Genomic DNA, 27,919 nt, shown 5'->3' with positions numbered 1-27,919 from the left:
TAGACCCAGCATTTGCATGATCCACGGCAATCTACATGTAACAACTCTACACGCCGGCTTTTGAAGGCCGCTACAACCACAAAACACCTCAGTGATGGGCTCCATAGAAGCCCATCGCTGAAGCCAACAGAACGACTTCCGTTGCCTTCACTGGGTTTGGAGCAGGGCCATCATTTGAATCTGCTTTGTTTATCAAAGACTGATACAGGAAAGACCAGATGAGTTTTGTTTTGAAGAAGAGGTTCCATGGTAGGATAACCCATTCCTGTGCCAGGGTTCCTGGCATCCACACATTGAGTCAGTCATACTGTTAGAAGGAACCAATTTTGTGTTTAAAAACAGAACCCCCCCACCCCTCCATTTTCTCCCCTTTTTGTCTTTTCCCTCTCTACGTGCCGGGGGGGAGGAGGGGGAGGCATGGAAGCAGAGGGGCTTCAGGCTGTAGTTCTAGGCTAGCCAATGCTTTCCCTGTGCTGGCTCCGGAGGAAGGGTTCGATCGATGTGTATCCTTGCATGCCACAACTTCCTCAGCTTTGTTCTAGCGGGTGTCGTCGCCAAATTCTGGAGTCATCCATAGCCTGTTGTGCTTGACGTGGGCCGGAGTTGGTCATGGTCATTGTTGCCACTGTGGGTTTGATGCCGGGGGATTTCAGGAAGTGTTGATGAATGTGGAGGGGAGGAAACGTGACTGACTGACCCCTCCCGTTCTGTTCCTGTTGCTCGCCGTCCACAGGAAGCAAGAGCAGCGGCTCTAACCGAAGCAACAGTGAGAACAGCCGGAGGGCTCTGGGCAGGGAGAAGGACCGCAAGTCAGCCGGAAGCGGCAGCGAATCCGACCACACTGCCCGCAGCGGGGGCGGAGCCAGCGTAGTGCGCCGCGAACGGCCCGTCAGCCAGCTCAGCCACCGGAGTCACATCTCTGCCACCCACAGCGAGAGAAGCCACCACAGCCACCATTCGTACGGGCCTCCGGGGGTCCCCCCCCTCTACAACCTGCCAAAGCTAGGCTCCAAAGTCTACGGGACGAGTGGACCCCCCGGCGGACCTCCCGTGAGAGAACTGAGTTCCGTTCCTCCAGAGCTGACAGGGAGCCGGCAGTCCTTCCAGAAGGCGATGGGCAACCCTTGCGAATTCTTTGTTGACATCATGTGAGAGGAAGTGCCTTCAGACTCTGTTTTGGGGGGGGGGGGCGGGAGGGGCTTGTTTTCGTTGATGTTGGGGATTGGGGGTGGGAGTGGGGGGTTATTGCCGAACACTTTAAGAAAGAAAGCTTGGCTGTATTGCATGTAACACCTTCCTGAATCTCAGTCGTGTGTTGCAAAAAACAAAAACAAATCACCTGGGATTCTTAAATATCAGCAAATCAATGGCATCTTTTCTTTCCTCCTCTTTCCCCCCCCCCCTTTCTCCCCATGTTTTTTAATGTGGTTGACTGGTGTATATTCACAGCCTAACGAGCTTTGGTAATTGTGGCACCTACTTTCAGTGCAATTAGTGTGTCTTCTTGGCTGATTCAAGACTATTATTTCATATGACTTCTAAGTTTCCAGTGATGCATTATTAGCACCTTTATTTTTCTCTCTCTCTGTCTTACCAGAAACACTGGCTACTATGATTGATTTCCCTGTCATACATCTGGTATATAGCAAACAACAATACAAGCAGCCCTGACGCCCGAAAGTGTGTGGGCAGTATGTAAGAGGGGCAGGCACAGCGCGAAATTCCCAGCAGTAGGCAAAGATCTGATTCGATGTAGAACCCTTCTTTCCTCTGCTGAGTAAGGAGTAGAATTGTCTTTCATTTTGACATGATCCTATCACAATTGTGACACCCCTGCTGACGAGGCACGTCCATTTTTGTCTGGTCATAACATGCACTTAATTGCTGTTGTAAAGGTTGTTCCTGCAGCAATGGGACAGTTACCGCTATCTGGTTATGCAAGGCATAGATGCAGCTTTTCCCAATTTAAAGAGGAGATGTTCATCCTATTCCTGCCCACATCAGTGGCTTTGCTGGTCATTGTGGCCGCTCTTTTTCCTCTTGGTTGCTGAATAAGATCTTCCTGGCATCACCCTTCCCAGCTTCACCTCTGCTGTGAATCAGAATCCTGGGGTTGGCCCTGCAATGTTACCAAGTGGGCGTGTTCTGAAGGCCGACAGGGCTAGAGGTTAGTAAAGGTGGTAAGGGAAATGCTTTTATGCACAGCTCAGAAATGCTCAAATGGATTCATCTTTCTACCTGACACCAAGTGAAACCTGTGCTAAGGGTCCCATTTCCAACAGGCAGCTTTTTCTTAAGCATCCGCTGTCACGCATCTCCAAGGATTTCAGTCCTATGGTGTTGGAAATCCACCTTTATTAGTCAGCTCTTCCTGATGAATTCGAGGATAGGTGCTTAAATCACACTTCACTGTATAGAAAAGATTTTTTCCCCAATATGACGGTCCCTGCTGCTATATTCCTTGCAGAAGAGAAGGTGTATAGCTGTATGCTGCTGGGATTTCATGTTCCCTTGTAATCCTGCTGCAGCACTGACTTCCCAAGCAGTCTGCTTGTCATGTCACGCACCCTGGGGTGGCTGCCACAGCTTTCTCTTTTACTTTTTCTTCGTGGAATTAGAAAAAGAGACAGGGTAAAATTTGCAAAAGTAGCGAAATGACTTAGGATCGTAGGGCTCCTTTTCAAAAGCGACTTAGGCACAGAGCAACCTGCAAGTCAGTGGGTCTTAGGACGTGTCTAAATGAAGAGTTAGTGCATGGCAAGCAGGGGCGTAAAGCTGCAGCACTCCAGCGTGTCACGTACCAACGGTCCATGTGGATCCCACTGCTGTACCCTCAAGGTTCCTTAGATTACACCGACATACAGCTGTTTGAAACAGCCATTCACTACACCAGTGCACATTAGTGAACAGTGGCAGGATCCACACGGACAGTTAGTGTGCTGGAGCACTGTAGATTTTACACCCCACCTTGCCACACACCAACTCCCCGTTTAAGCTCCTAAATCCCTTTTGCCTAACTCACCCATTGGCTAGCATCGCCCAGCTGTGTTTCTGGAAGCACAGCTTTCATTACGATTCATCTGGAATCCCAAACTATACTGGCTAAGTAGCAACGTTGCCGGTGACCAATATAAAATTGCACGATCCTTTTAGAACCTGCAGCTGTTCAGCAACATTCTTTTCATTTTTCACCTAGGCATGACACAAATATTAATCACCCTCAGAAATTCATTTTTTTTAAATCAAACTTTAAAGCAATCAGAGAAATCAGGGTAAATCATCCCTTACTTTTGCTGTATCTCAAGGAGGCACTGTTTAAAAAAAAAAAAAAAGTCTGATTTTACTGACAATCTCTGGTGGTTCTGCTTTTAAACCAGTTTTTTTTATTTCTCTTCCCCCTTTTTTTTTTTCTGGCTCACTTTATCTTAAAGCAAAAGTTATGGGATCAGGGAAAAAGATTGTAGTGTTAATCTAGTAGGGTATACGGAAGGGGGAGTGAGTGCAGGCTGGGCTTTCACCCAAGGAGGCTGAAGTGTTTTATTTCCTTGTACGTCTTTTCAAGAGTTGCAGTTACACACTTGCTGTATTTTTTTTTCTTTTTGTTGTGGTGGTGGTAAGTGCTATTGGCAGAAAAACTGCTCTGTGTCGTGTTGCCCTTTGCTGCTGTGTTGAAATGATTGTGTTCTGTATTTCTGTGTGCATGGGTGACTCTGGAGTCAGGCTGACACAGTCCATATTGTAGGGGTGGGAAGGTGCTCATCTGCTGAAGGAAGCAGGCTGCCAAATCTGGCTTTGACTGTGGGTTAGAAATTAACCTGCTTCTATCCAAACTGGCTCAAGCTGAGATCAAGCTCCCAGTTCAGGCAAAGCATGCACTGCTCTGTGTGCGATGGCAGCTTATTAAACCGTGAACAGCATCTTCTGTTCCCTGAAGAGCCAGAGGAGAATCTAAGTGCCCATTCTATGAATAGTGCAATACATCATGGTTACAATCTAATACAATAGGGCTTGATTCCCCTCTCCCTTCCCCTGGAGGAACGTACAGTAACTCCACTGAAGTCTAGGGAGATGCCAGGCTGAGTGAGTGGGGAACCAGGTGTAGACTGTTTGTCACTTATTCGTGAGTGGATGGAGGGAGATCTCCTCCAAAATCCTGCTGATGCCTTTAAATATGTCCAAGTTTATCTTTGCAGCATGGGGGTGTTTGGGGCCTAATTTTGCAAGCATATACTGCCAGATGGATGCTTCCTCCAGAGAGACGTGCCCTTGACGTCAACAAGGCAGTTGTAAGTGCTACGCCAGGTGGCGAATAGTTGAAGGATCAGGCCCTTAAAGAGCATGTAGTTTCTTAGCAGAGCCCAGGTTAGTTTGCTCCTTTTAAGGTCGGGGAGTGGCAGTGGTCTGGCTCTAGAATGTATCTTGACCTGTCCTCCTCCCACTGCAATGAAAAGTAATGGGCTTGCCGTTAATAGGCACACAAAGGGTGTGATGCTGAATGGGTTAAAATGACAAGCTGGCCTCATAGCAGGAGCCTTAAATAGTATTTGAATTCGGGGGGTGGGAGGAAGGGAAAGGGGGGAATTAGCAAAATCTGCCTGTGCTCTGCAGCTAGACTTGCACTATTATTTATTCATTCCTGTCAACAGCAACTAATAAGGACAAATAGGTGTGTTTTGTGGCTTAGAGATAACATATGTGCCAAGGCTTTGGGATGACACCTCCTACTGGAATGTCAGTATTAACCCAACTCTCTAAAGAGTAAGATTTTGGTGAATGGTTTATGAGCGTCTTAAAGGCAATGCTGATGTCTTTGACCTCCTGTTAACACATTTTCTTTTCAGAGGTAATAGTCCCTGGACACTTTATCCAAAGGTATATTGGATGGCAAACAATGCACAGGCGCCGACTTTTGATATTTTTGTTGTTTTTTTGTCAAATTGACAGTCCCATCTTGAGACTGACAGCTGATGAGTTGATGTAATTGTTTTTGTTTTGCATTTAACTGGATTGTAATAAGATTGACTTTAAAAAAATCATTCTAATCAGTGATTAGAAATACATGTAAAGAATTTATGTACAGTAGAGGGGGAAAAACGTTAAATGATTTTAAATAATGAAAACCCAGACTATCACCTATTCTAGAATTGGTTCTACTCCGAGAGTAACCTTTTACTAGCATGGACTGCACTGTTCCTGTTAAATGTCTATTGCATAATTGAATTCTTTTTTGTAGATATTGTATTAAAACCCAAGTGTCTGTATAGTTAATATATAGCTGCTTATGTGTAAATGCTATTTTAAACACTAAAAAAGCTTTTAATTTTATGTGACAACTGCACCCAGTGTCTTGCCTTTATTGATAAGGTTACTTTGCACTTCTCTAGCACTTGCCTTCCAGGGATCTCAAGGCATGTCTGACAGCTCCCCCCTTGAGAGAGGTAAGTATTCTGTGCGGTTAATAGGAGGAAGTGTGGTCTGCGGGTTAGAGCCGGGAACTAGGATTCAGAGTTCTATGGCCTATTGTCATTTCTCCGGATGCTCAGATACTGATAAGGCATAGGTGCTGGAAGTAGGGGTGCTTGAAGTGATTTCCATTATATGCAGGGTTTACATTTTGATTCAATGGCTCTCAGCACCCCCACTATACAAATTGTTCCAGCCCCCCTGTGATAAGGTGTATGAGTCGAGGGAACCGAGACACAGAGAGTTAAATGAGTTGCCTAAGAGGTGGGAATAGAATCCAGAGGTCTGATTGTCCCCATGCAGGATAATGAGTGAAAGGAGAGGTTCCCAGGAGTTATTGGCAGTGCTCAGTGCTTCTCGCAACCATGCCCTGACCTTGTCATCAATGCATTTGTGCAGAAAGCATGCTTGTCTCTTTAAAAGAGAGGCTAGATTAATGAGCCTATCTCCTCCCTCTCCCTGAGCCTGCCTTTGGAAAGGGAGTAGGCAGAGCTTGTGGGAGCACAAGTCTAATGTAGAGGGTGTGATATTTTGCACTGTATGGACCAGGGTGTTGTGAGTCCTGGGCCTAGGTTGGAACAAGCTGTCTGAGCTGCAAACCCAAGAAGCGAGTAAGAAATCTCTTCCTCTGTCCCCTGGAGCTGCTTGAACCCACTAACGGTCCTGTGACTAGACTCACTTGTTCTGGACTCTGCACGTCTGCCCCACTGAGATGGAGAGTAGGATCCTGCCGGACCCCAGATTGCAGGTGAGTCTAACGAGGAATCCCCAACAAAATGCATTTGATAAACAGCATAAAGAAATCTGCTCTCTAAAGCCTGAATGGGCCTGGCACAGAGATTCTCCCTAGGGCTTGATGGGGACCAAATCCCCCTCCTAGGCTGGCAAGAGCCAGCAGAAAGGGGGGTTGCTCTCAGTCATCAGGGGCCCCTAGAAGACCCCTGAACACCCCTTGGGCCGATCATGGATAGTACTGCTCTGTAGCAGATATGGACTGGAGACCCCTTCTTTGGGCTGTGTGCAGAAGAACTTCCCCAGCTCTTCTATCTTTCAAAGCCTACATGTCGGCTTGGAGGAAGCTGAGGGGAAGTTGGCTAAACGCTGGATGCTAATCACAATTTAGAGCGCAGTCCAGAGCTGCTCAGCTGCAAGTGAGAGGAGAACTGGGCCCGGTATTTCTCAAACCTTGCAGATCTAGGCTGTGCAGCCTGCACTCACTCAGCAGTCTAAGAGGGAGTTCGACGATTGACTCCAGCCTGGGTCCCAGAACAGGTGACTCCACTTGGCTGTAAAAAGAAGGGGTCAGTTTAATCTCGGCTGACCTCAATAGAGTCTCATCAAAGAATGTGGCTCTGTATCTTTCCTGTTTTGAAAATGCTGATTGAAAATGACATAAACTGCTGTGCGGTCATGAAATCACTACTTGGGTCATCTCACATGTGACAGTACGTCCTTGAGTACAGTCTCTGGCAATGAGGACTTAAAGCCAGATCTTGATACCTTGGCTCGCGCTGAGTAGCGCCTTACTCCACAAGAAATCCCACTCGCATGGATTTCCATACACACACGTGCACAGGTTCCCACCTCCAAAAGAACTTCAGTCTGCAGGGAGTTAAATGCAGAGGAAGAATTGTGCATGGGATGCATTGCAAAAGGCCTGTTTCTCTAATGTTCAGCCTATCACGCAGATTAGTGTCTGCTTATGTCCAGTCTTCATGTGCATTCAATTGATGGGATAATTTTCATGCAGCTCAGTGACTGGCTGATAAAGCCGCACTGATAAAAATGGAGGTAAAGACCAAACGCTTTGGGCCAACTTTGAAGGGGGGAGGGGGGAATAAAATAGGGAGATGTCAGGAAAAAAAGCTTCTTGCTTTCAAAAAGTTCTGCCTTGGGTACTTCCGAGGGGAACTCACGGGAGGCACTTCAGACCGAACTGTTGCATTTTAATGTAGCTTCAGAGGGCCAAATATTGATCTAGTGGTGTAAATAAGGCGTAAATCCATATTAAGTCAATGGAATTACATGGGTGTAACGTTGATATAAAAGAGAGTGTGGAATCAGGATCTGTGTGTGTTACAATGTGATAAAATGATGCTTTTTTTTACCGTTGCCCCCCCAAAAAGACTGTGATTGTTCTTGCTACACAAAGGCCCCATTAAAAACTTATTTTATTTTTATTCTTAATCTAGGATCTAATTTCAGTAAAGATGGATCCTGCTTTGATGTTCCTTAAAAAAAATAAATCCACCCACAAACTTGGGCACGAGAAACCAGGAGATTTCCCCCTGAAATAATGCACTGCTTTTGTTTTCGGTACAGCAAGCAACGCACTTTGAGTAGGCAATGAAATGGAATGCACACAATGTGGTTCATTTCTGTGACTTATTGGCATTGAACTGAGCCTTCCTTAGGGCAGAGCACAGGGAAAAGAACAGCTCGTTTTGCAAGGCAGGCTATGTCTACGTTCAGAAATGCTACAGCTCCGCCGTTGAAGCGCTGTAGTGGTGGGAGGGGTCCTTCCCTTGATGTCGTTAATCCCCCTCCCCGAGAGGTGGTAGCCAAGTATGGAAGAATGGTGTTAGGGGTTGGCTTAACTACGTCACTCGGGGGGTGGATTTTTCACACCCCTGAGTGACGCAGCTGGCTCGACCTAACTTTACAATGTAGACCAGCCCCTGGGATGCTTTGGTTGTGAGCACTTGAGGAGTTCTGGGGGCTGAGTGCTATTCTCTGTGTGTGTATGTTCCAAGCAAAACACTGTCTATATTTTATCTGTGATGGGGCTTTCTCCTGAGAGTCACTGAGCGTGTAGATGGAAGGGCCCATGGGCCGAACCGGAGTGACACTGCAACCCCTTGTAGCAGGTCCCAACACCGGGAACGGGGAGCCAGGCCCAGCGTCTGCTGCTGCGAGGTGAATGTGGAGTGGCCTCTTTCTCCAGCCCCTTCTGTTCCCCTCACCTTTCAGCAGCCCCACTTTTATATGTTGATATAGCAAAGAACATGTTGTTGTTTGGTGGCCTTTCCATGACTTCGGGTTTTTTTCCCCCACACCTCTGCTGTGAAATGTACTAAAAATCTCCATGCTGAGATCATAGCTTTTTAGTTATAACTGTGGCTTTCAGACTGTAAGCTCTTTGGGGGCAAGGACTGTCTTTCTATTCTTTGTCTGTGCAGCACCTAGCACAGTGAGGTCCTGGTCCTGGAGCTCATAGACATTAATGCAATGGAATAAATATCATCAGCCTCAGCCTGCAAGGCCTCCACACATGGAGCTTCCACTGAAACACCTGCAAACCCAGGGCCTGCTGGTTATCACTAGATAGTAGACCAGGGGCAGGCAAACTTTTTGGCTTGAGGGCCACATCAGGTTTCCAAAATTGAATAGAGGGCTGGTTAGGGGAGGCTGTGCCTCCCCAAACAGCCAGGCTTAGCCCGGCCCCTGACCCCTATCCGCCCCCCTCTGCTTCTCGCCCCCTGACAGCCCCCCCCCCAGGACTCGTACCCCATCCAACCCCCCCCGTTCCCTGTCCCCTGACCGCCCCCGGACACCTCCCCAACTGCCCCCCACCACTCCATCCAACCCTCCCTCTCCTTCCTGACTGCCCCCATTCAACCCCCCTGTGCCCCGCCCCGACCCCTATCCACACCCCCACCCCCTGACCACCACCCTGAACTCCCCTGCCCTCTTACCGCCATGCCTGGAGTGCCGCCCAGAGCACCGGGTCAGGCCGCGGCTCTGCAGCTGCGCTGCCCGGCCGCCCAGAGCATTGCGTCGGCGGCAGGGTGAGCTGAGGCTGCGGGAGAGAGGGAACAGCGGGGGAGGGCTGGGGGCTAGCTTCCTGGGTCAGGGGCTGGGCAGGACGGTCTCGCGGGCCGGATGTGGCCCACGGGCCATAGTTTGCCCACCCCTGTAGTATACACTTAATAATATATTCATGGGAAGCAGCATAGCCTTTTGCCTAGGGAGATCCTAGGTTCTGTTCCCAGCTCTGCCATCAACTTGCTGTGTGACCATGGGCCTCTCAGTGCCTCATGTCCCCCTTTGTACAATGGAGGTGATAACACCCATGTACTCCTCTCACTCGCAGTGAGAGAACGTCCGTCTTCACCCACCTTAGTGCCCCGATGGTTCCTACCTTTCACCACAGGCAACAGCTAAGAAACAGCAACTATCCAAGGTGCTGATCAAACACATCGCCAAGGGCGAGCAGGGCTACGGATCTCCCTGCACTGTTGGGAGAAGAGAACGAACTTGGACACACGTTGTCCTCTGCAGCTTGGGCTATGAGACCTCCATTGTAGCAATAATGCATTTATTTCTCATACAGGGTGAGAGAGAGACAATTTAAACCTCACTAGTGGGCAGTGGGTCTGATTCTAATCGCGCTTGCCCTAGTTTTAAACCACATAACCCCACTGACTTCAGGGGTGCTACTTCTGACTACGCTGCAATTGAGAGGAGAATTTAGTAGCCTCTACTCCGCCGAGAGTGAGGCAAACCTTTGGGATATGATTCGAGAGCTGTGCAACCAACCTGAGCCTTTATCCATCTAATCTATAACACGACAAAACCAACGTGTCACTCGATTGAAAGACCAAATAGTAATTACATTGCCCAGAGCACAAATGCCCCAGTCAATGGATGGCAGGAAAAGCAAACAGACCTATGAATGCTTCTGGAGTGGCCGGCACGGCGCTTTAAGTGCGGCCGCTGGCTTGGTTGCATTGATTCCATTGCCACTCAGCCAAAGCTAGTCTCCATTGGGTTGGTTGGTTTGCTTCCCTTCCAGGCGAATTCAGCGGCTTCATCCTGCTCCATTGCCGTCAGTGGGAGTTTCACCCTTGTCTCCAATGGGAACTAGGATCAAGCCCCGTGACCTTAACTGTTCCAAAGCGTCTGTTCTGATGCTGACTATGAACCATTTCTCTCATTACCTGATCGCTGCTGAACAGACGAGCTGCTGCTGAATCCAGCAATATCTCTGGAAGTTCCCAGTACAGCTGTTTTGGTTTTTGTGCGTGCAGACTGAGCCTTTCAGTGATGCCTAAAACTACTGGGAATTGAGTGCCCAGATGCTTCTGCAATTTTCAAAGTCATTTAGGGTATTTTTTCCCCCATTTTTTCCCCTTCCCATTGCCTTTCCCGTGGACGTAGGGGTTTATAGCACCATGAACGAGTCAGATCCTTCATCACAAAGAGTGCCTTGTTTAATCTGGATTATTTGATAGCATGTGTATTGCTTGGTGTGCGCGTGGGGGGGGCGGGGAAATCATGGAGCCATATTATTTCAAAGCTAGACAGTCTGATCTGTGGGGAGTTGTTTGAGGGGGGCAGGTATAGGGATATACAAGATTAAAATAATCTTAAATCACCTACCTGGCTTTGAATAACCATACGTGCATTTTGCCTACACGGCATGGAACAGATCCTCGTATTCTAGATCATCCTAATACTATAAACCCCTTTCAATTCAGAAGATCTGTCTAAACGTTCTTGTATTGGTACTTGACACCGTGGTATTTCAGCACCAGCTTTGCACCATAATGATACTTATCCTGCAGACTTACCCCTCTTCTTCCCTTCAGATTCACACATCTGCCCTTTTTCACTCCTGGGATTCTAGCCTTCCTTTGCCTCTTCCCTTCTACCTGCCACTCTCACGCTCATTCCTCTCCTCCTGCTCTGAACGGGACAAAAGAAGCTGCTCCCCAGGGGCCAAGGCGGTAACCTGGCTGTGCCGTCTGAACAGGATTTGAAAGATCTGAGATCTTCCCATAGGCTTTGCCTCCTGAAAGCGACTAGCCTTCCGCAGAATGGGATGCGGTGACATCCAACCATGTCAAGATGCTGCTGCTCGGGGGAGGGGAATGAATTGAGACGTGTTAATTTAGATTTAACAACAAAGGGCCAGATTTCCACAGGTATGTAGGTACCTCAGGATGCAGGGAGGGGCCTAGTGAGATTTGCAAGTGTCTTAACTCCCATAGATTCGCAATGGGAGTTAGGCACCTAATCCGGTTAGGTTCTATTTGTGAATCCGTCTAGACACGTATCTGCATCTTTAGGCTTTTGTAAATCTGGCCCAAAGTGACTATTCTCCATGCTGCACTGAGACGAAGAGAAGCTGAGAGTCTTTTCCCAGGAATGTCAATGGAACTGCAGTGGGCTTTGGCTGAGGCCCATAATTACAGTGGTTTTGTAGCCCTGTAGCCTGAATGCAAATTGCCCTAAGGCAGCTCCCCCTCTAATCCAAACAGAAGTAGCCACTGAGTGGCAGGAAGCTTCCGCCTCTTTCTTGCCTTTGATGAGCAAGCTTTGGCATGTCTGTGGGCAGCAGTGCCACGTCGGGCTGGGATCTCCTGAGCTAACCAGGGTTGGGGGAAGGATAGCAACGAAAGCCCAAGATGGAAGTGATGTTAATTCAATAGGAGGCACTTTTCCCTGTGAAACAATGCTGAATTGATGCCTCAGCATGGTGTTACCCGCTGCTGCTGCTGCACTACAGGTACATCCATCGGTCAGGTGAGATGTATCCCTGAGATCCTGACCACCTGCAGTCATAAAAACCCTGATTCACCCAATCCAGAGCCTACTGAAGTCGTGGTAAGTTGTCCTTTCTAGCGGGCTTTAGGATTAGAAAGAGGCGTATTCTATAATAGAGTTCTATCTCTCATTAAGAAAATATTCAGTGACGTATCAGAAGCAGCTGAGAGGTAACCGAAGAATAAATGTCCCATCTTTGTTTCGGGTGTATTTAGCAGTTCGGAGAGGGGTGTTGATTTTAATGCTTTTGTTTCCTATGGGATCAAACCTTTCCCTCTCTTGAATTTTGTAACTTTTGCAATAAATAGTTTGCACGCTTTCTCTGTGCCTCCCCTCCTCCTCCACGGAGCATGTCTCTCTCTACGCAGAGTGTGAATGAGGTGTGGAATGCTTTGCACAGGCAGCAGATGCTTCTGGAGCAATCCATATATTAGAAATGAACCAAAAAGGCAGTTGGCAGAAAGATCAGTTCTAGGGTCTGAATGTTTGTAGCTATGTATAGAGCTTGAAAGTGGCAGTAGACATTCCTACTATTTCTGTTTACTCCTATCTAATTCAATTAACACAGATGTACGAAAAAATCATATCTTTAGGGTTTGGATGTAGCCCCTAAGAAATGGGCCAAATTGAAGGAGCCTGGACTGATGCTTGTAGTAGGCTGACAAACCACAATGCAATAATTGGCCTGTGGAACTCATTGCAATGAAATATGCCAAGAGGTTGGTAGGGTTTCAAAAATATTTGGACAACTATATGGACAATGAAAACATCCATTTACATTAGATAGGGGTTTTTTTAAATGGAGGAGATGTAAACCCTCAGGTTTCAGAGCATTAACCAGCTCTGAAGGAACTTCTATGAGCTAGTTATTCCATAATTGCCGGTTGTAGGGTTTCCTACCCCTTCCTCTGAAAAGAGCTGCTATTCGTCACTGTTGGTGGCAGGTTGCTGAATTAGACAAACCACTGCTCTGACTTGATCTGACATTTCCTGAGCCTGTTTCATGAACAGGTGAGGGGGTTTTTTACATGTCGTTCATAATTTGCAACAAGGATGTTGCTATTTTATCCCAATGCAAACGGTCCCACTGGGTGAGGAGTGGGTCTCTTGGCCGATCCTTTGCATGTTTGCATAGGCTGTGGGAGCATTTTGCTCTGACTCGGGAGGGCGAGATTTATTTCCATGTTCTTTGCAAAGGCAGCTTGGCGAAAAATGAACTAAAGCCAATTTAGATGATTAATATGTCCCTTGTATTGGGCCAGATATTTCCCCCTTATACTTGATCTAAATGTGGTCTCTACAAGTCTCAGTACAAATGTATGCAGTGGTAGATATAGATATAAATAAGGAATAGCACACTCTTGCCTGTATACTGAAGGATCCTGGGGAAGGTATAAATGGTAAGAGGAAAGCTTGTCACCAGAATGCTCAGGTGGGATTCCAGCATTAATTTATATCAGTTATGAGGAGAAAAATTATACTCTCTTGTTCCAATTCCTCCCTTTCCGCCCATTTCAGGTCTGACCTACTCTTGTTCTCTTCTCCCGTATCTTTCCCCTCCCATGTCCTCGCCCTCCTTCTATGTATTCCTCAAGGTGAAATCAAGGGCATGCAAAAATTGCCCCAACCCAAGGCCACGTTTGCTATTTTCCAGGAACCTGAGGGTCACAGCTAACTTCGAGCAGATTGGCGCCACCCTCCTCTTTAAGGCAAAAGAGCAGCACAAAGAAATGACAGATCCCAGCATGCAATATTCTATATTGGTCTGAGATGGATCCAGAGTCTCTGTGGGTTTTGGTGGCCACTTTGGCCTGCCGCTGATTTAGATGGTGAAATGATTTCGTTCACTGTAACTTCTACAAAGTAAATCCAAGGCTGCGGAATGTCTTGGTTTTATTCCTTTTTAATAGACACAAAATGTGTAGAAATACATGCAGTCCTGTTACGCTAGCCTGGAGTTACAAACCCCGTGTGTTGCAAAGCATGCTTGTGTGCTAGGAACAGAGCAAACATATACCAAGAAGCACCCAGGAGGATGGAAGCCAGAAGCAAACTCCAGCCTTTAAACTAGTTGCTGGGATTGGAGGAACTGATCCTTGAATACGATTCGACTTGGTTATCACCCTAGCAGCAATGCAGAGGCATTTCAGTGGGTTCTCTCTCCCCCATCCATGCTGCCTGTGGTGCATATTTGGAGAGCAGTAATAAAGGATCTGTAGATATGTACTCGGCAATTCCTGGGCCGTAACTATTTTTTCCCCCTACCGTCGAGTTGGAATCGGAAACGCACCCAGTTGAAACTGGAGGGGTGCTAAGCATCTGCTTCTTCCATGAGAGCAAGTCCTCTCCTCCCCCACCCCATGCTGTCCCTTCTTTCTGTGCCCCTCCTGCATTTCCGTACTCTGGTCAGGACCGGAAATGGATGTACACAAATAGCACGGGAGAAGCAGGTTGGCTTTTATTTCTGCCCTGACTAGAAGCGGGAAATCCTGGAAATCTTTTGAGGGCGCTGGGTCTGGTGAGGTTCCCAGCTCAGCTGTGCAGATCCGACAGGAACAGATGCTGCAGAGAAGCAGCCGAACCTTAGGACGCTTGTTAAATGGAACCTGTAACGTTGCTGGCTTTATGGGGGTGACTGACGGAGCAATGACTCTCTCTGCTTATTGGTCCAAGAGGATATGGGACCTACTACTATTGTTGCCTGGGGCATAGTCCTTTAGTTCAAGCATCAGAACCCTATGATAGATATATATTTTTTTGAGCTGGAAAGGTTCTAGTCTTCAGTCTACCAGGTAGGGCTGTGTGTGTATTTTATACAGTAATTGTGTCTTTGGACTGCAGCTCATGGATTCATTACAAACCAAACCACCCTCGCTAATATTTAAAGCCCTCCCCGCTTCTATTTCACAGCAGCCTGGTTAGCGGGAATCCTTCTCATGAGGCCCCTCCTTGGTGTAACTGGAAATAAGCCACGGTGTTCCACTCGGGCTTAAACAAGAGGATGTAACATTTTGGGAGGTAGTAGGAGGCCAGGAGCCCCAGCGCGCACAGCAGCCCGCCACAGATCTGTGCAGCGGGCTGCTGCGTGGCCTGCACCGTGCTATAGGTGGCCACGAAAGCGATCCAAGTAATAAAGTAGGACAGCATGCTGAACGTTATCCCCCGGGCAATGTTGTACTTCTTGGCAGGGGTCTGCACCATGAAAGTGCAGAGGAAACAGATGAATGCCAGGCCGCCGGTGTAGCCGTGGATCAGAATGAAGGCGAACCAGGACTGAATCCTACAACGGATCAGAACCTGGGAGTGCAGCAGCTTGTAATCCCTCGCCGGGAGGGCTGGAACCGAGTAGATGTACCAAAAACAGAGCATGCTCTCAACCAGGCAGACGACGGCGACAACGAGCCAGGCCCTCTTCTGGGTCACCCAGAGCAGGAAGCTTTTGGGACAGCTTGTGAACTCCGTCAGCAAGACGATCTCCAGCGACTTGACTAAGAAGGTGGAGAAGCAAGCGCTGAGGCACAGGGTGTAGAGGGGCTGCTGGACCATACAACCGGCTGTGCTGGGCTTCCCTATGTGGAGGCACAAGCTGAGGCACATCAGCAAGAGGCAGAGCAGGGCAAAGATGCTCCTGGCGCCCCCGGACGCCTGCACCAGGGGCGTGTTGAGGTTCTTCAGGAAGAGCACTGCTGACAGGCAGGTCAGCACCATGGCGAAGAGCATCAGGACCAGCAAGCTGATGATGAGCGGCTCGTCCCAGAAGAGGTACCTCTCGCTGCGGTCGTAACACTTGGCGCTTCGAATAGGTGACCACTGATGCTCTGGACAGTCAGTGCAAAACAAGTCCTCTGCAAACCAGCAATGAGGAGGGGACGTGAGGCTGGGCCCGGCTTTGCACGCCGTCGCTCTGGGCTGCAATGACCCTGCCACAGGCAGCTCGTGATGACGGGTCACCGGCACGGGTGAACTGAACAGCCGATGCGGTTCCTACAAGCCCCAGTTTCAAAGTGCCATCCCCAGAAATATGCAAGCATCTTCAGGGTCCCCAGAGCCAATCTCCTCCCCTGTCTGCCCCCAAACGAGCCCTGTATTTTTTGCTTCTGCTCCCTTCCCCAGGCAGGAGCCCTGCTTCCAAAAGACCCTTCGGTTGTGTCACAATGATCATTTTCACCTTGTCACAAAACTAAAAAAAATCCCATGGGCTCACTCCCGCTGCTTTGGCCCCGCATTGGCTGTCACCTGAGCTCTTCAGAAGGATGCTGGACAAAGCACTGGAGAATAGATCATAGGGAACAATCCTGCACTGGCCAGTAGCAGGGGCAGACCAATAGGCGAGTGAAAGATGCTCACCCACCCCACCCCCACTTCCCCATGCCACTCGAGCTGTGTACAGGGGTTGCAAAGGTGTCACAAGGCACTGGAGGGAAATGCCCCCACCATGGGGCTGGCATAACCAACCCTGGTCTATTCACAACTGTAGGGGGTACATTAGGAGCAGGCCAAGGGCAGGAGCACATGTCTGCAGCACATGCCACTACAGAAACCTGGAGCTGCGACTCGGCCCTTTGGAGGCTGCTGTAAATTGGAGCAACCCCGGGGCTGCTCTAACTTATGGTGGGAGCAGCACTGGCCCAGGATCAGGCCAGGCAAAGATGGCTTCAAGTCACCTTTGTCCCTCCTCCCCATGGTCTGCATTTTGTGCACCAGGCCTCTCAGAGGAACAGCACAGAATTGGACACCAATTTTCCTTAGAGGCTCTAGGAAGTTGTGTGGCCCTAAAGTCAGTGGCCAGCTGAGAGAGGGGTTATTCAGACAGTTGCTTTTCCCAAGCCTCACCTTTGGTGCTCTGGTAGGTGTTTTCTTCACAGTCGATACAGTCATAACAGCAGAGGTGGAATCCCTTCACTCTCTTAATCTGCCCCAGTTCACACCGCCGAAAACACGTGGATACGGGCTTCTGGAAGATGAACAAAGCCACAGACATTCAGCAGCAGATATTTGACGACACTGTAACACACGGGCTGAGTATGGGCACCACTGCCCCTTATTGGATAGGACCAGAGCTCTGTGTCTGAGTCCCTATACTGCTAAGGAGGATTCACACAGCTGGGGTCTATTTGTGAGCAGGAAGAACTGCTGTAGCCATAAAGTCCTGAGTGGCCACAGCAAGCAATCTGGGTGGGTAGGTAGGTGCAGCTTTGTTACCGCGGTGTTGTGATTTAGCAGCGCCTCTACCCTCACTCTTTACCTGGCTATCCATGGTGTGAAACTGAATCTGGGCCGTGTCGATGCGTAAGGACTCCCGGTAGTCTCCGACGGGTATATACCGGAGGCTGTTTTTCTGCCAGCTCCAGAACATGACGTCGTAGCCCTGGTTGGTGCTATGGAACTGGTCCATCTGGAATGATTGGTTATCAAGGGTGAACTGAAGCTCTTTCATGATGTCCAGCAGCTGCAGAGAAAAGGGGAGAATGCGCGATCAGCAGTGGGCGGTGGGAGGCGGAGAGACTTTTTGCCGAACGCTCTCCAATATCGGGTGCGTCTGGACTGCGATCGCTGGGGGTGATTGCGGCCCGGCCTGACGTAGCAGAGCTAGCGTTAATCTAGCTAGCTCAGTAAAGCTGCGGCCGCAAGAGCTTCAGCCCAGGCTAACCCCACAAGTAATTGCCCAGGGTTTGGGGTGGGTTTGTACCACCCATGCTGAAGCTTGCTGCTGTGGGACTCAAGTTCCATCAGTTAAAGCTAACTTGGGTATGGCTGCTCAAGCTGCAACCACACCCCATGACTGCGGTGTACAGGGTGTGTCTACACTGCAATGTGAGCCCAGGGTTCAAACTCTGACTCAAGGCTAACCCCCCCTTCCATCTACACACAGATCACACTAACCCAGGACTCAGCTCCAAGGTCCCAGAGCTCCATGAGGATGGAGCCAGGACCCAGGGTTCAAGCTCTATTGCTTTGCAATATAGACACAGGCCCATGTGACTCATGCCCTGGAAGGCTGCCAAAAGTATCCCACTTTCCCATGGGCCGACTTTCTTTGTCCTCTGGACGGTCAAGTTTGGTGGACAGTCACAGTTTCCCATGCTGCCTCACGAACAAAGGGCTAGAGCAGGCCACGTTGTGGGAGGGCACTAGGAAGTCTAGGATGCGGCAGGTTGGCCTCAGGCCTGCATAATGCAGTGTAGATGCTGGAGCCCAGGTTCAAGGATTCCTACCTGGGGTTACGAATGAGTGTAGACACACAACCCCAGGGTCTGCTGGCGCAAGTTCTACTAATCCTGGGTTTACATTGCAGGGGAGACAGACCCACTCTGAGTGTGGCAGTGGGCTGGGTATGAATGTCTCATTTTCTGATTGACATCACTTGTCACCCATGCAGGCTAAGATAGCAGCCATCCGCTCTTAGGCTTCTGGACATCAGCTGGTAACTGCCGGGCTCAGGAAGGAATCTCCCCTTTTTTTTTAAAGCATTGACCAAGCATTATCCATGGTGTGGAACTGACTTGGTGACCTGCTGCATGTTTAACGGCCCTTTATTGCAGTGTGGGGTTGTGTTAATAAATACGTGGTTCGTACACAGAGCTGTTCATTTGTAGATCTCAAAGTATTGCTATCGCGGTTTTACAGCTGCGGAATCGGGGGCACACAGAGGGCAAGTAACTTGCCTGGAAGTCACCCAGAAGGTCCATGACAGAGTCAGGAATAGAATCCGGGTCTCCTGACTCCCAGACCACTAGACCACATTTTGGCCATTGCTGGAGGCAGGAAACTGGACCTGATGAGCCAATGGCATGATGACCCTATGCCTGAGTGAAGGAGTTGGTCAGTGTGGCTCCGGTGACGGGCTCGTGTTGGGAGACAGCGAGGAGGATTAATCTTAGCATGTGGAAAAGGACTGATGGGAGACAGCTGGGCAGCGGGACAGACGGGTGGGAGTGGAAAAGCTGCTGCTGAGACTCCGGCCCTCACTCACCTGCCAGGACTTGACCGTCGCTTTTGGGCACCCTTCCTCCGTGCACCCCAGCGCCTGGTGCAGCGTGTGGGCCACGCTGTAGACCGCGACGTACACCGCGTAGGTCTGCTGGTTCTCTAGCAAGTGAGCGACGTCGTGCAGGGAGACGTTGTCGCATTGGCTGCACTGCGGGCCCAGCACAGCGGAGTCGGCATCGCGGCTGTACTCCCAGGAAGCCCGGCAGAAACTCTCCTGCTGGACGGATGCGAAGAGGTCAGTAACGTAGTCTTGAAAGCCAGGTACAATGCCTCCCTTGATGGTAAAGCCGATGACGGTCCCAATGGTCTGGATGTTAGGGATGGAGGTGACTATGTCAGACATCACCCAGGCTTCAGTGGCAATCCAGACCTTCTGGCTGAAGCCATGACTGATCCACTGTTCCAGCAGGGCCTTCACTGGCCTGTCCACGGAGAAGAGGACAATTACATTCACCTGGGTCTCATTGATGTACTTGATTATTTTCTCCAGTGTCTTGTGATCTTGTGGGACCGATGGGTCAGCAGGAATCAATGCCTCATAGGCTATGCAGATGCCCTGGGCTGTGGCCAAGCTGGAGAAGGTGCCTAGGCCTTCACGGCCATATTCGTTTTCGCTCCCGATGGCTGCAATCCAGTTCCATTCAAACGTGTCGAGCAGCTGCACCAGGGCTTTCGACTGGCTCTTATCACTGGGAACGGTCCGGAAAAAGGACGGGTAATACTCCTCTTGGCTGAGTTTCTCACTGCTGGCTCCGTAGCTGACCTGGAAATGGGGGAGAGACCCGTGTATCTGGATACGTCTGGACTGGACTGGAGGTATGCAGTGTGGTTGTAGCCACATCAGTCCCAGGATATTAGAGAGAGAAGGTGGGGGAGGTAATATCTTTTATTGGACCAACTTCTGCTGGTGAGAGAGAAACTTTCAAGCCACAGAGAGCTCAGCTTGTCTCTTTCACCAACAGAAGTTGGTCCAATCAAAGATATGACCTCACCCACCTTGTCTGGACTGGAGGTGTAATTTCCATCTTGGGCAGACAGACCCGTGCTAGCTCTGATTGGTCTAACTTGCTAAAAACAGCAGTGTAGACATGGAGGCGCAGGCTGAGGGCTGGGCTGTCCACCTTGAATACACACCTAGGATGTCGGATGGGATTGTACTTGGGGAGGCCAGCCATCCTGCCACCTGCGCTGCTGTTTATAGTTCTCTAGCTTTACAGAGCTAAATTTAAATTTAAATTAATGGAGATATCCTATCTCCTAGAACTGGAAGGGACCTTGAAAGGTCATCAAGTCCAGCCCCCTGCCTTCACTAGCAGGACCAAGTACTGATTTTGCCCCAGATCCCTAAGTGGCCCCCTCAAGGATTGAACTCACAACCCTGGGTTTAGCAGGCCAATGCTCAAACCACTGAGCTATCCCTCCCCCCATAATAATAGGTATATCTCCATATATTAATTATCTCATAGAACTGGAAGGGACCCTGAAAGGTCATCAAATCCAGCCCCGTGCCCCAGATCCCTAAGCGGCCCCCTCAAGGATTGAACTCACAACCCTGGGTTTAGCAGGCCAATGCTCAAACCACTGAGCTATCCCTCCCCTATAGTGTGCTAGTGTGCCTACGTCCGCCCACGCTGGAAATTACATCTCCAGCTCCAGTGTAGATGTACCCTGTGAGAGCAAAGCTAGTCCGGGAGAACACGCAGAGCCAGAACCACCAACTCCAGCCTGTCTCCCAGTCCCATTACATCGGATAGCGCTGGGTGCCTAAAAGACAGGTTCACGGTAAAGGCATAAGAAGGAAGGAAGTTGAGTGACTGGGGGGACTGCAGGCATAAGGATGAAAATCAGTGTCTTTCCCCGGTATATAAACAGCCTCTGCTGGTCATTTCCTCACTCTGCATTTTCACTCGGCCGCCTGTTTAAAGGGGATCTGTTATCAAGAAACTGAGCTGCCCTCTGTAGGCAGAGGGCCTGGGGCCGAGCCCCCTTGATTCCACTGATAGGAATCTAGAGTGCTCAGCACCTCCCAGGCTGAGGCCCAAACGCTACCCAGGGAGAAGCGTTTAGACCTATTAGATCAACAGCAGCAACTTGTACAGCGAGGCGGCTTCAGTCTCCAGAGCTATGTGCTGGCACCGGCCAGGGAGCTCGCGGGTGATCAGGAAACACACAACCCTCTGTCTTACTTCAATAGCCCTCCATCAGCGCAGTGTCTGAGCCCCACAGTCATCAGTGCATTTATCCACACGCCCCTGAGAGGTAGGCCCCATTTTACAGATACGGGACAGAGAGACGAAGTAACTCACCGATGTCTGTGGTCTCCCAAGGCCCAGGCTAATGCTCTAACCACTAGACAATTCTTCCTCTCACGCTCATTGGTCCAAACCCCTATAATGCAAAAGCTGTGATTCTCCAAAGACTTACCTGCGGGATTAGAAAGAAGCCGAAGAGCTTGGCTGTAATCAGAGCGAGGTCTGACACATAAGGCCCAATCACAGCTGTTACTCGGGTCTGGTAGTCGGTGTAACTGCACAGGACTCTGATCCCAGTGCTGCCCTCCCTCGTCAGGAATAACAAGCTAGGCTGTATGACCACCACTGGCTCTAAGCAGGTGTCGTAGATTTCATAGCCCAGTTTTATTCCCGGGAGGAGGGAAGTGGAGTTGTTGATTTCATCGATGGCAAACTTCATCCCTAGAGCCCAGATCAGGCCAGAAGCATATAACCTGCAGGTAGGGGAAACAGCAAAGCAGAGACCTAGAACTACATGAAGCCAGACTGATCGGTGCCGTTGCATTAGGGATGAATTTATTCTATGCTCTTTGAGCTCTCGGCAGCCGTGCGTTAGCACAGATGTGCAGAAAGGTATAGCTGAGCCTGCCTCTAGCAAATCCAGGTTCTACAGGAGATGTCTTAACTATCAGCAGAGCTTGACTGTAACCAGGACCGTTGTAAGACTTTGCACCTTCTGCCTGAAGATCTCCAAGCACTAATGAATTCAGCTTTGCAGCCCCCTTGGGTGGTAGGTAAATATATTATCTGCATTTCACAGGTGAGAAAACTGAAGTACAGAGCGGGGAATTGATTCATCCTGCATCACACAGGAGGTCTGTGGCAGAGATGGGATTCGAACCCAGTGCCCTTGACTCCCTACGAGTTAACCACTAGACCATTGTGTGTGGAGTGTGCTGTTGACTTCAGTTCTGTCCTTTACAGCGGTCAGACAGTGGATGGGACACAAGGGTCTATTTTCCACTCCTTGCAAATGGAAGAGTGTATACATATTGCCATTGTGGTCTGGGGTTGCTGGCAGCCTATATCGTCCCTGTAAATGTGACTAATTTGGTGAATCTGACAAAGACATATCAATCACAAGTCCACAGGTAAGAGCTAGTGTGCTGAGACCTGCCTACAGCATTCAGCTACAGAGTAATGACTATTGTATGACTGTACACTGTGAAATGTGGCTGATTGCTCTCTGGAGTTGGTGTATGGCGTTCCCCCCCATGTTTGATCCATGTGAGGTTGGCTTCCTCTGAGGCTGGCTTTTCCTGGGAGTTGACTCAAAGCAAAAAGTAATCCAGAATGGCCAGTTTATACCCCAAAGCCTGAAGCAATGAACTGCGCCCAGGCCGGCTTGTATCTCTGCTTGTGGAATCTTCTCCAAATTCAAGTGTCACCAGGGTTTGTGGTCCCTTATTCAAATTTCACCCGTTTCACAAAAGTCTGGATTGCGTCTGTGTTCTGAGGCTTTAACACAGCAGGTACTGGCCGAGGAAGAATTTCCTCACTTTTCAGCTCTACCTTTCTTCATGTAGGCTCTGACTCAGCAAAGCACGCAAGCATGTTCTTAACTCCCATTGATTTGAATGCCTGCACTTAGAGTTAAGGTGTCTGCTTGGTGGGTCCTGCCCACGTGCTCAGGGTCTAACTGAGTGCCATATTTGGGGTTGGAAAGGAATTTCCCCCCAGGTCAGATTGGCAGAAACCCTGGTGGTTTTTCGCCTTCCTCTGCAGCGTGGGGCACGGGTCACTTGCAGGTTTAAAGTAGCGTAAACGGTGAATTCTCTGTAACTTGATGTCTTCAAACCCTGATTTGAGGACGTCAGTAACTCAGCCAGAGGGTAGGGGTCTATTACAGGAGTGGGGGAGTGAGGTTTTATCACCTGCAGCGTGCAGAGGTCAGACGAAATATTACCATGGTCCCTTCTGGCCTTAAAGTCTAGGTACTTAAATGCTTTGCTGAGCAGGGAGGGGAACGTGTAAGTGCATAGGGCCCAATCATGCAAGGTGCTGAACATCCTCAGCTCGGGCTGAATTTGGTGAGAGTGGAGGGTGCTCGTCGCCTATCTGGGATCTTATTATCCTTGTTTGTAAGCATCTTCCCCCAGTAGGCATGGTGAGCTTCCCAGCGGGTTACAAATGCAATAAGAAACCGTCATGATCTGTCAGAGTCCAGGGCACACTTACAGCTCTGTCTAAACCCACAACATATTGAAACCATCATGGCAGACACAGTAGAATCCTTTCAGTGTTAGCAACCGAACAGGCCGGCACCATTAAAACCTCTGACCAAAATCTGTGTGGAGGGAGGTGGTGGCATCTGATGCTGGAGTGAATAACATCAGCAGGAGCGTGCCGAAGATTTCCCATTCCAGCACCTGCCATTGCCATGGCAATGCCCTCAGCGCCCCATCACGCCCGGTACCATAGCGCTCTTTCTTCCTAACTCGCCTCGAACGTCCTTCTATGTGACTAAGACATCGGATTGTTTGCTACATAAAAGCCCTTTCCCCCTCTTCCCCCCCCCGCCCCCCCGGGGTGACCAAAGTCACTCTATGCCAATTAGGATGATATCCTTGACAGATCCCTTCTTACCTTTTACATACGACGACGCTGGGCTCCAGTCGCTCGCTCAGGTTCATGGTATTCATTCCAAAAGGGAATAAGCCTCCCAGGATATAATCACCCGGCTTTTTAAACTGAGCCGACATGCACGTGCGTCCATGGGCCGCGGAGCAGCCCAAACTGAGGTACAGCAGCAGGACTCTAGCCATGGCTTTGCTGTTTCAGAGCTAATGCTTCCCAGGAAATTTAAAAAGGCCACAGGGAGCTGGAGGGGAAAGAGAGGGAATCTTGCAGTGGCAGGTCCCAAACAAGTCTTGTCAAATAGAATTAAAAGAGGTGAGAATGACGCGGGTGAATTTGGTTAGCAAAATTCATTAAATAAATAACTCTGTGTTTGGTCCTCAGTAGTCAAATTTACAGCAGTGACCTATGTGGGGGCTCTTCTGCAAACCGGGGGCTGGATCCTGGCTCCCTTCGCTCAATGAGTGGCGTGCATTCAGGCATGGAGTCTCATTGACTTCAGTAGGAAGAGTTCGCGTTTGCTTGAGGGAGGTGTGCAAGATCCTGTCCCAGGCCTTGGAGACGATCCAATTTGACTGAAGTTGCTTTACATGACCTCTTTCACGGAGTGAAATTTGCAAAAACCGTCTCCTGTTTGCAAATTTCCCTGACACCTGGATTTGGGTGTCACCTTGTATCAACAACCGCTCTTGATTACTGCAGATCACCTGCCCCAGAGTGCCTCTGCGTGGATGTCGTGCTTTATACCCTGGCCTGCTTGAAGCTCGGTGGTGCGAGGGCTCTGCACTTTGCAGGATCTGGCCTTTTAGTAGAGTAAATGTTTGCTTTCCCCAAACAGTGCCCGCTGCGCTTTGTTTTCTGTTTGGGTAACACAGCCAGATACCACAGTGATAGGCTTATACTAGCAGGCCAAGGTTTTTCAAAGTGACAAGTGATGCTGAGTGCTCAGCTTGAGAGATCACTTGATGGTTACCTGTTCTGTTCATTCCCTCTGAAGCACCTGGCATTGGCCACTGTCGCAAGACAGGATGCTGGGCTAGATGGACCTTTGGTCTGACCCAGTCTGGCTGTTATGTGAGAGATCTTAGAGGGCCCTACATTTCAGAAAGTGCTGAGTGCACACCCATTGAGAATTAGACTCCTTTCAGAGTGGATTGATTTAAATCACTTATTTTAATCATGATTTAAATCGGCAGCAGCAAACCTTGATTCAAATAATCGATTGTAGTCTTGTTTTGTGTTTGTCATTTTTAGTTATTTTCCTAAAGAGAGGTTGATTCTTGTTGGTTGGTAACCATTAAAACGTGTCGATTAGTGTGTTGAAATCCGTAGGAGTTAGGCACCTAAATACCTTTGAGGATCTGTACCTCAGGCACTTTTGAACTTGGATTCTGTGAAGCTTTCCCATAGTTAGAGTTAGTGACAGAGCCAGGAACAGAGCCCCGTTCTTAGGAGTCCTAGTCCAATGTTGTAACCTCAGGACCATCCTTACACCACACCTGGGTTGATACTCTCCACTGTAGTTCCTGGGTATCAGCACTTTCTTTATTATGCCCATCTAACCTTAGAGCAGGGGTCTCAAACTCAAATGACCACGAGGACCACATGAGGACTAGTACATTGGCCTGAGGGCCGCATTTACTGACACCTCGGCCCCGCCCCCACTCCACCCCTTCCATGAGGCCCCGCCCCTGCCCCGCCTCTTCCCACCCCCATTCCAACCCCTTCCCTAAAATCCCCACCCCAACTCTGCCCCCTCCCTGCCCCCAGGGGTGTGGCGGGGGCTCAGGGCAGGGAGTTGGGGTGTGGGGTGCAGGAGGGGTGAGGGGTGCGGCAGGGGGTTAAGGTTCAGGGTGCAGCGGGGGCTCAGGGCAGGGGGTTGGGGTGCAGGAGGGGTGCGGGGTGCAGCGGGGGGTTCAGGGCAGGGGGCCAGGGTGCGGCAGGGGGCTCAGGGCAGTGCAGGCAGGCAGGCAGGAAGCCTGCCCTGCCCCCGGTGCGCGTCGGGCCGGAGCCGCTCTAGGTAAACGCTGGGGGAGGACGGGAGGGGGCCGTGAGGAGCTCGCGGGCCGCAGAAAATAACCCTGAGGGCTGCATGCGGCCCCCAAGCCGCGTGTTTGAGACCCTTGCCTTAGAGGTTTATAACTCAGCTAAAAATTCTGCTGGAAACGAAAAAAAGATTCTGGTCCAATCAGCAGCTGGTTCTGTCCTTTCTTCCCCTCCTCCCACATAAATAGCTCATTCGGTCTGGCAGAAAAAGGAACAGAAATTGGTTGCAGATGAGACAGTAAATATCCTGTATCTGCTTGCAATAATAAGCCTCAGTGGGGAGCATAAATCATAGAAATCACTGACTGCTCTGCTTTCAGAGGGATCCAATCTATTATTTCCTGCCAGGGCTTGATCAGTCATCTTGTGCTGCAGTTAAACAAATTGCAGCTGTGTGGTCCTATGGCACCAGGATACACAATGTACAGTACTCCATCACTGCACTGTGCATGATGGACCTGCTTTGTGTCTAACGGGCAAACACAATTAGCCACGCATGGTTCTCTGAACAGCTCATCTGCGGGATTTCCCCCACTCCAAGTTTATTTACAGTAGACGGTGTCACTTCTGATTCTGTCAGTGCTAGAGTGGGGGAGATTACAGGAACTGGACACTTTCCAAATACGTGTAAATTTGGGGAAATGGCTCTTATTTATTGGAGCATGGAATGGGGCCTGCAGCTAGTGATGGGACTAGGAGTCAGGACTTCTGGCATTGCCACTGACTTAACATATGCTCTGGGAAAAGTCACTTTCTCCCTCTCGGTACTTCAGTTTACCTATTTATAAAACCATTCTAGTCCAACAGAGAGGGCTGTTTCCAAAACCACTCTCCTGCAATGTGCAGTGCTTGGTGTATTACCCAAAGGAGAGCACTTTGCAGTTCCAAAGAGGGCTGAGCAGGGAAGCCCTTATCGATGTACATTGTATTGGCTGTGATAGATCGGACTATGTTTAGGCCCATCCAATTGGTATAGCCAGGGAATAAAAAAACCAACATTGCTAATTTCCGGTGAGTGGCAAATTGTTTCCCTGGTGTGTGGGTGAGTTTAGCCATCAATTCCTGCAGGGCATAATTTTTTGGAAAGGCCTTCCCAGCAGCCATCAGGCTAGTGAAGGGGGAGAGTAGGAGAGACCCCCACATGCAAGAGTTGGGAGGCTTTTAGAGGTGTGGGAATCCAGCCAACAGGGCGGAGGCTTGGGGGGGGGGGAGGACAGAGTTCCTCCTTCCTTGAAGAAGCCCAGAGGAGGTTGAGGCTTCAGAATGATCAGACTGCAAGCAGCCAGAGAAGCCCTCAAGTGGTGCCCAGGGATTGCATGCTGGTTATGCACCCAGCAGTTGGGAGTGGTGGTGGTGGTGGAGTGTGTAGGGTAGGTGATGGGGGGGGGGGGATACTTGAACTTGTCGGTGGCTCTTCCCCCTCCATCATTCTTATCGGGCTCTCTGGCAAGGAGAATTTTTCAAACCCAGGACATGGCTCCGTCCACTCCAATAGCCTGATCTGGTTCAAATCCATTCTGAATGAATAACTGCGCGAGCATCCCCCGCAGATGGGCGCAAGCGCAGGGTCCCCAGCCACGTTGATTCTGGAGCGGAGGGTTTTGTGCACGTTGGGGCTATTTTTCTGCACTGCATTTTCATCTCCGCTCCTTTAAACGTCTTGGCCGTCAGGCTGCGAGAATGTCTTGTTTTTCATGTGCTGTCATGGCTCCCGTTTCGGTGTGAGCAGGGGAGTCCTTAGGGGTTCCTGCGGTATGGGCACGGTCTGTTTCAAAGCACCTGATGTTTCTATCTGAAGATGCTCCTGCACTGGGGGGGAGGGGAGGAGCACTAGAAGAAGAGCTGGCAAGGACTATTAGATCATCAAGGGCAAGGCAGATTCCCGAGCTAGGCCCCATCAGCTGCCGTTATGCTTGATCTTCGCCTCAAAGCAGAGACCGTGAGGGGCCATTGTTTTGCTTGCAAAAGACAGGAAAAGCAGTTGGTCCGTAGGTAAATCTGAT

The 27,919-nt window shown here is 49.7% G+C and overlaps 2 protein-coding genes across 3 annotated transcripts in view; one reads left to right on the top strand and one right to left on the bottom strand.

Annotated features, from left to right (window-relative positions):
* The window catches only part of DVL1 (dishevelled segment polarity protein 1), a 173,976-nt gene extending 172,824 nt beyond the window's left edge, over positions 1-1,152 (top strand). For both annotated transcript variants that reach the window (XM_065421252.1, XM_065421251.1), the window contains exon 15: positions 734-1,152. In XM_065421252.1, the coding sequence (XP_065277324.1) occupies positions 734-1,152 (419 nt within the window). The remainder of the gene's footprint in view (positions 1-733) is intronic.
* A 13,794-nt stretch (positions 1,153-14,946) lies between these two features.
* TAS1R3 (taste 1 receptor member 3) lies at positions 14,947-24,058 on the bottom strand. The gene is made up of 6 exons (XM_065421142.1): positions 23,880-24,058; positions 21,427-21,727; positions 18,986-19,765; positions 17,258-17,461; positions 16,846-16,966; positions 14,947-15,857 (listed from the first exon to the last, which is right to left on the bottom strand). The coding sequence occupies exons 1-6, from the start codon at positions 24,056-24,058 to the stop codon at positions 14,947-14,949; spliced, it is 2,496 nt and encodes an 831-aa protein (XP_065277214.1).
* Positions 24,059-27,919: the final 3,861 nt, after the last annotated feature.

Source organism: Emys orbicularis, chromosome 22 (assembly GCF_028017835.1).
Source record: "Emys orbicularis isolate rEmyOrb1 chromosome 22, rEmyOrb1.hap1, whole genome shotgun sequence".
In the NCBI taxonomy this organism is placed as follows: domain Eukaryota; kingdom Metazoa; phylum Chordata; order Testudines; family Emydidae; genus Emys; species Emys orbicularis.
This window is presented reverse-complemented; position numbering and strand designations above follow the sequence as displayed.

Coding starts and splice junctions, on each gene's coding strand:
- TAS1R3 (XM_065421142.1), bottom strand. CDS start 24,058: ATGGCTAGAGTCCTGCTGCTGTACCTCAGTTTGGGCTGCTCCGCGGCC. Junction 17,462..18,985: donor CGACGGTCAAGTCCTGGCAG/GTGAGTGAGGGC, acceptor TTTTCTCTGCAG/CTGCTGGACATCATGAAAGA. Junction 16,967..17,257: donor TTCACACCATGGATAGCCAG/GTAAAGAGTGAG, acceptor TTCATCTTCCAG/AAGCCCGTATCCACGTGTTT.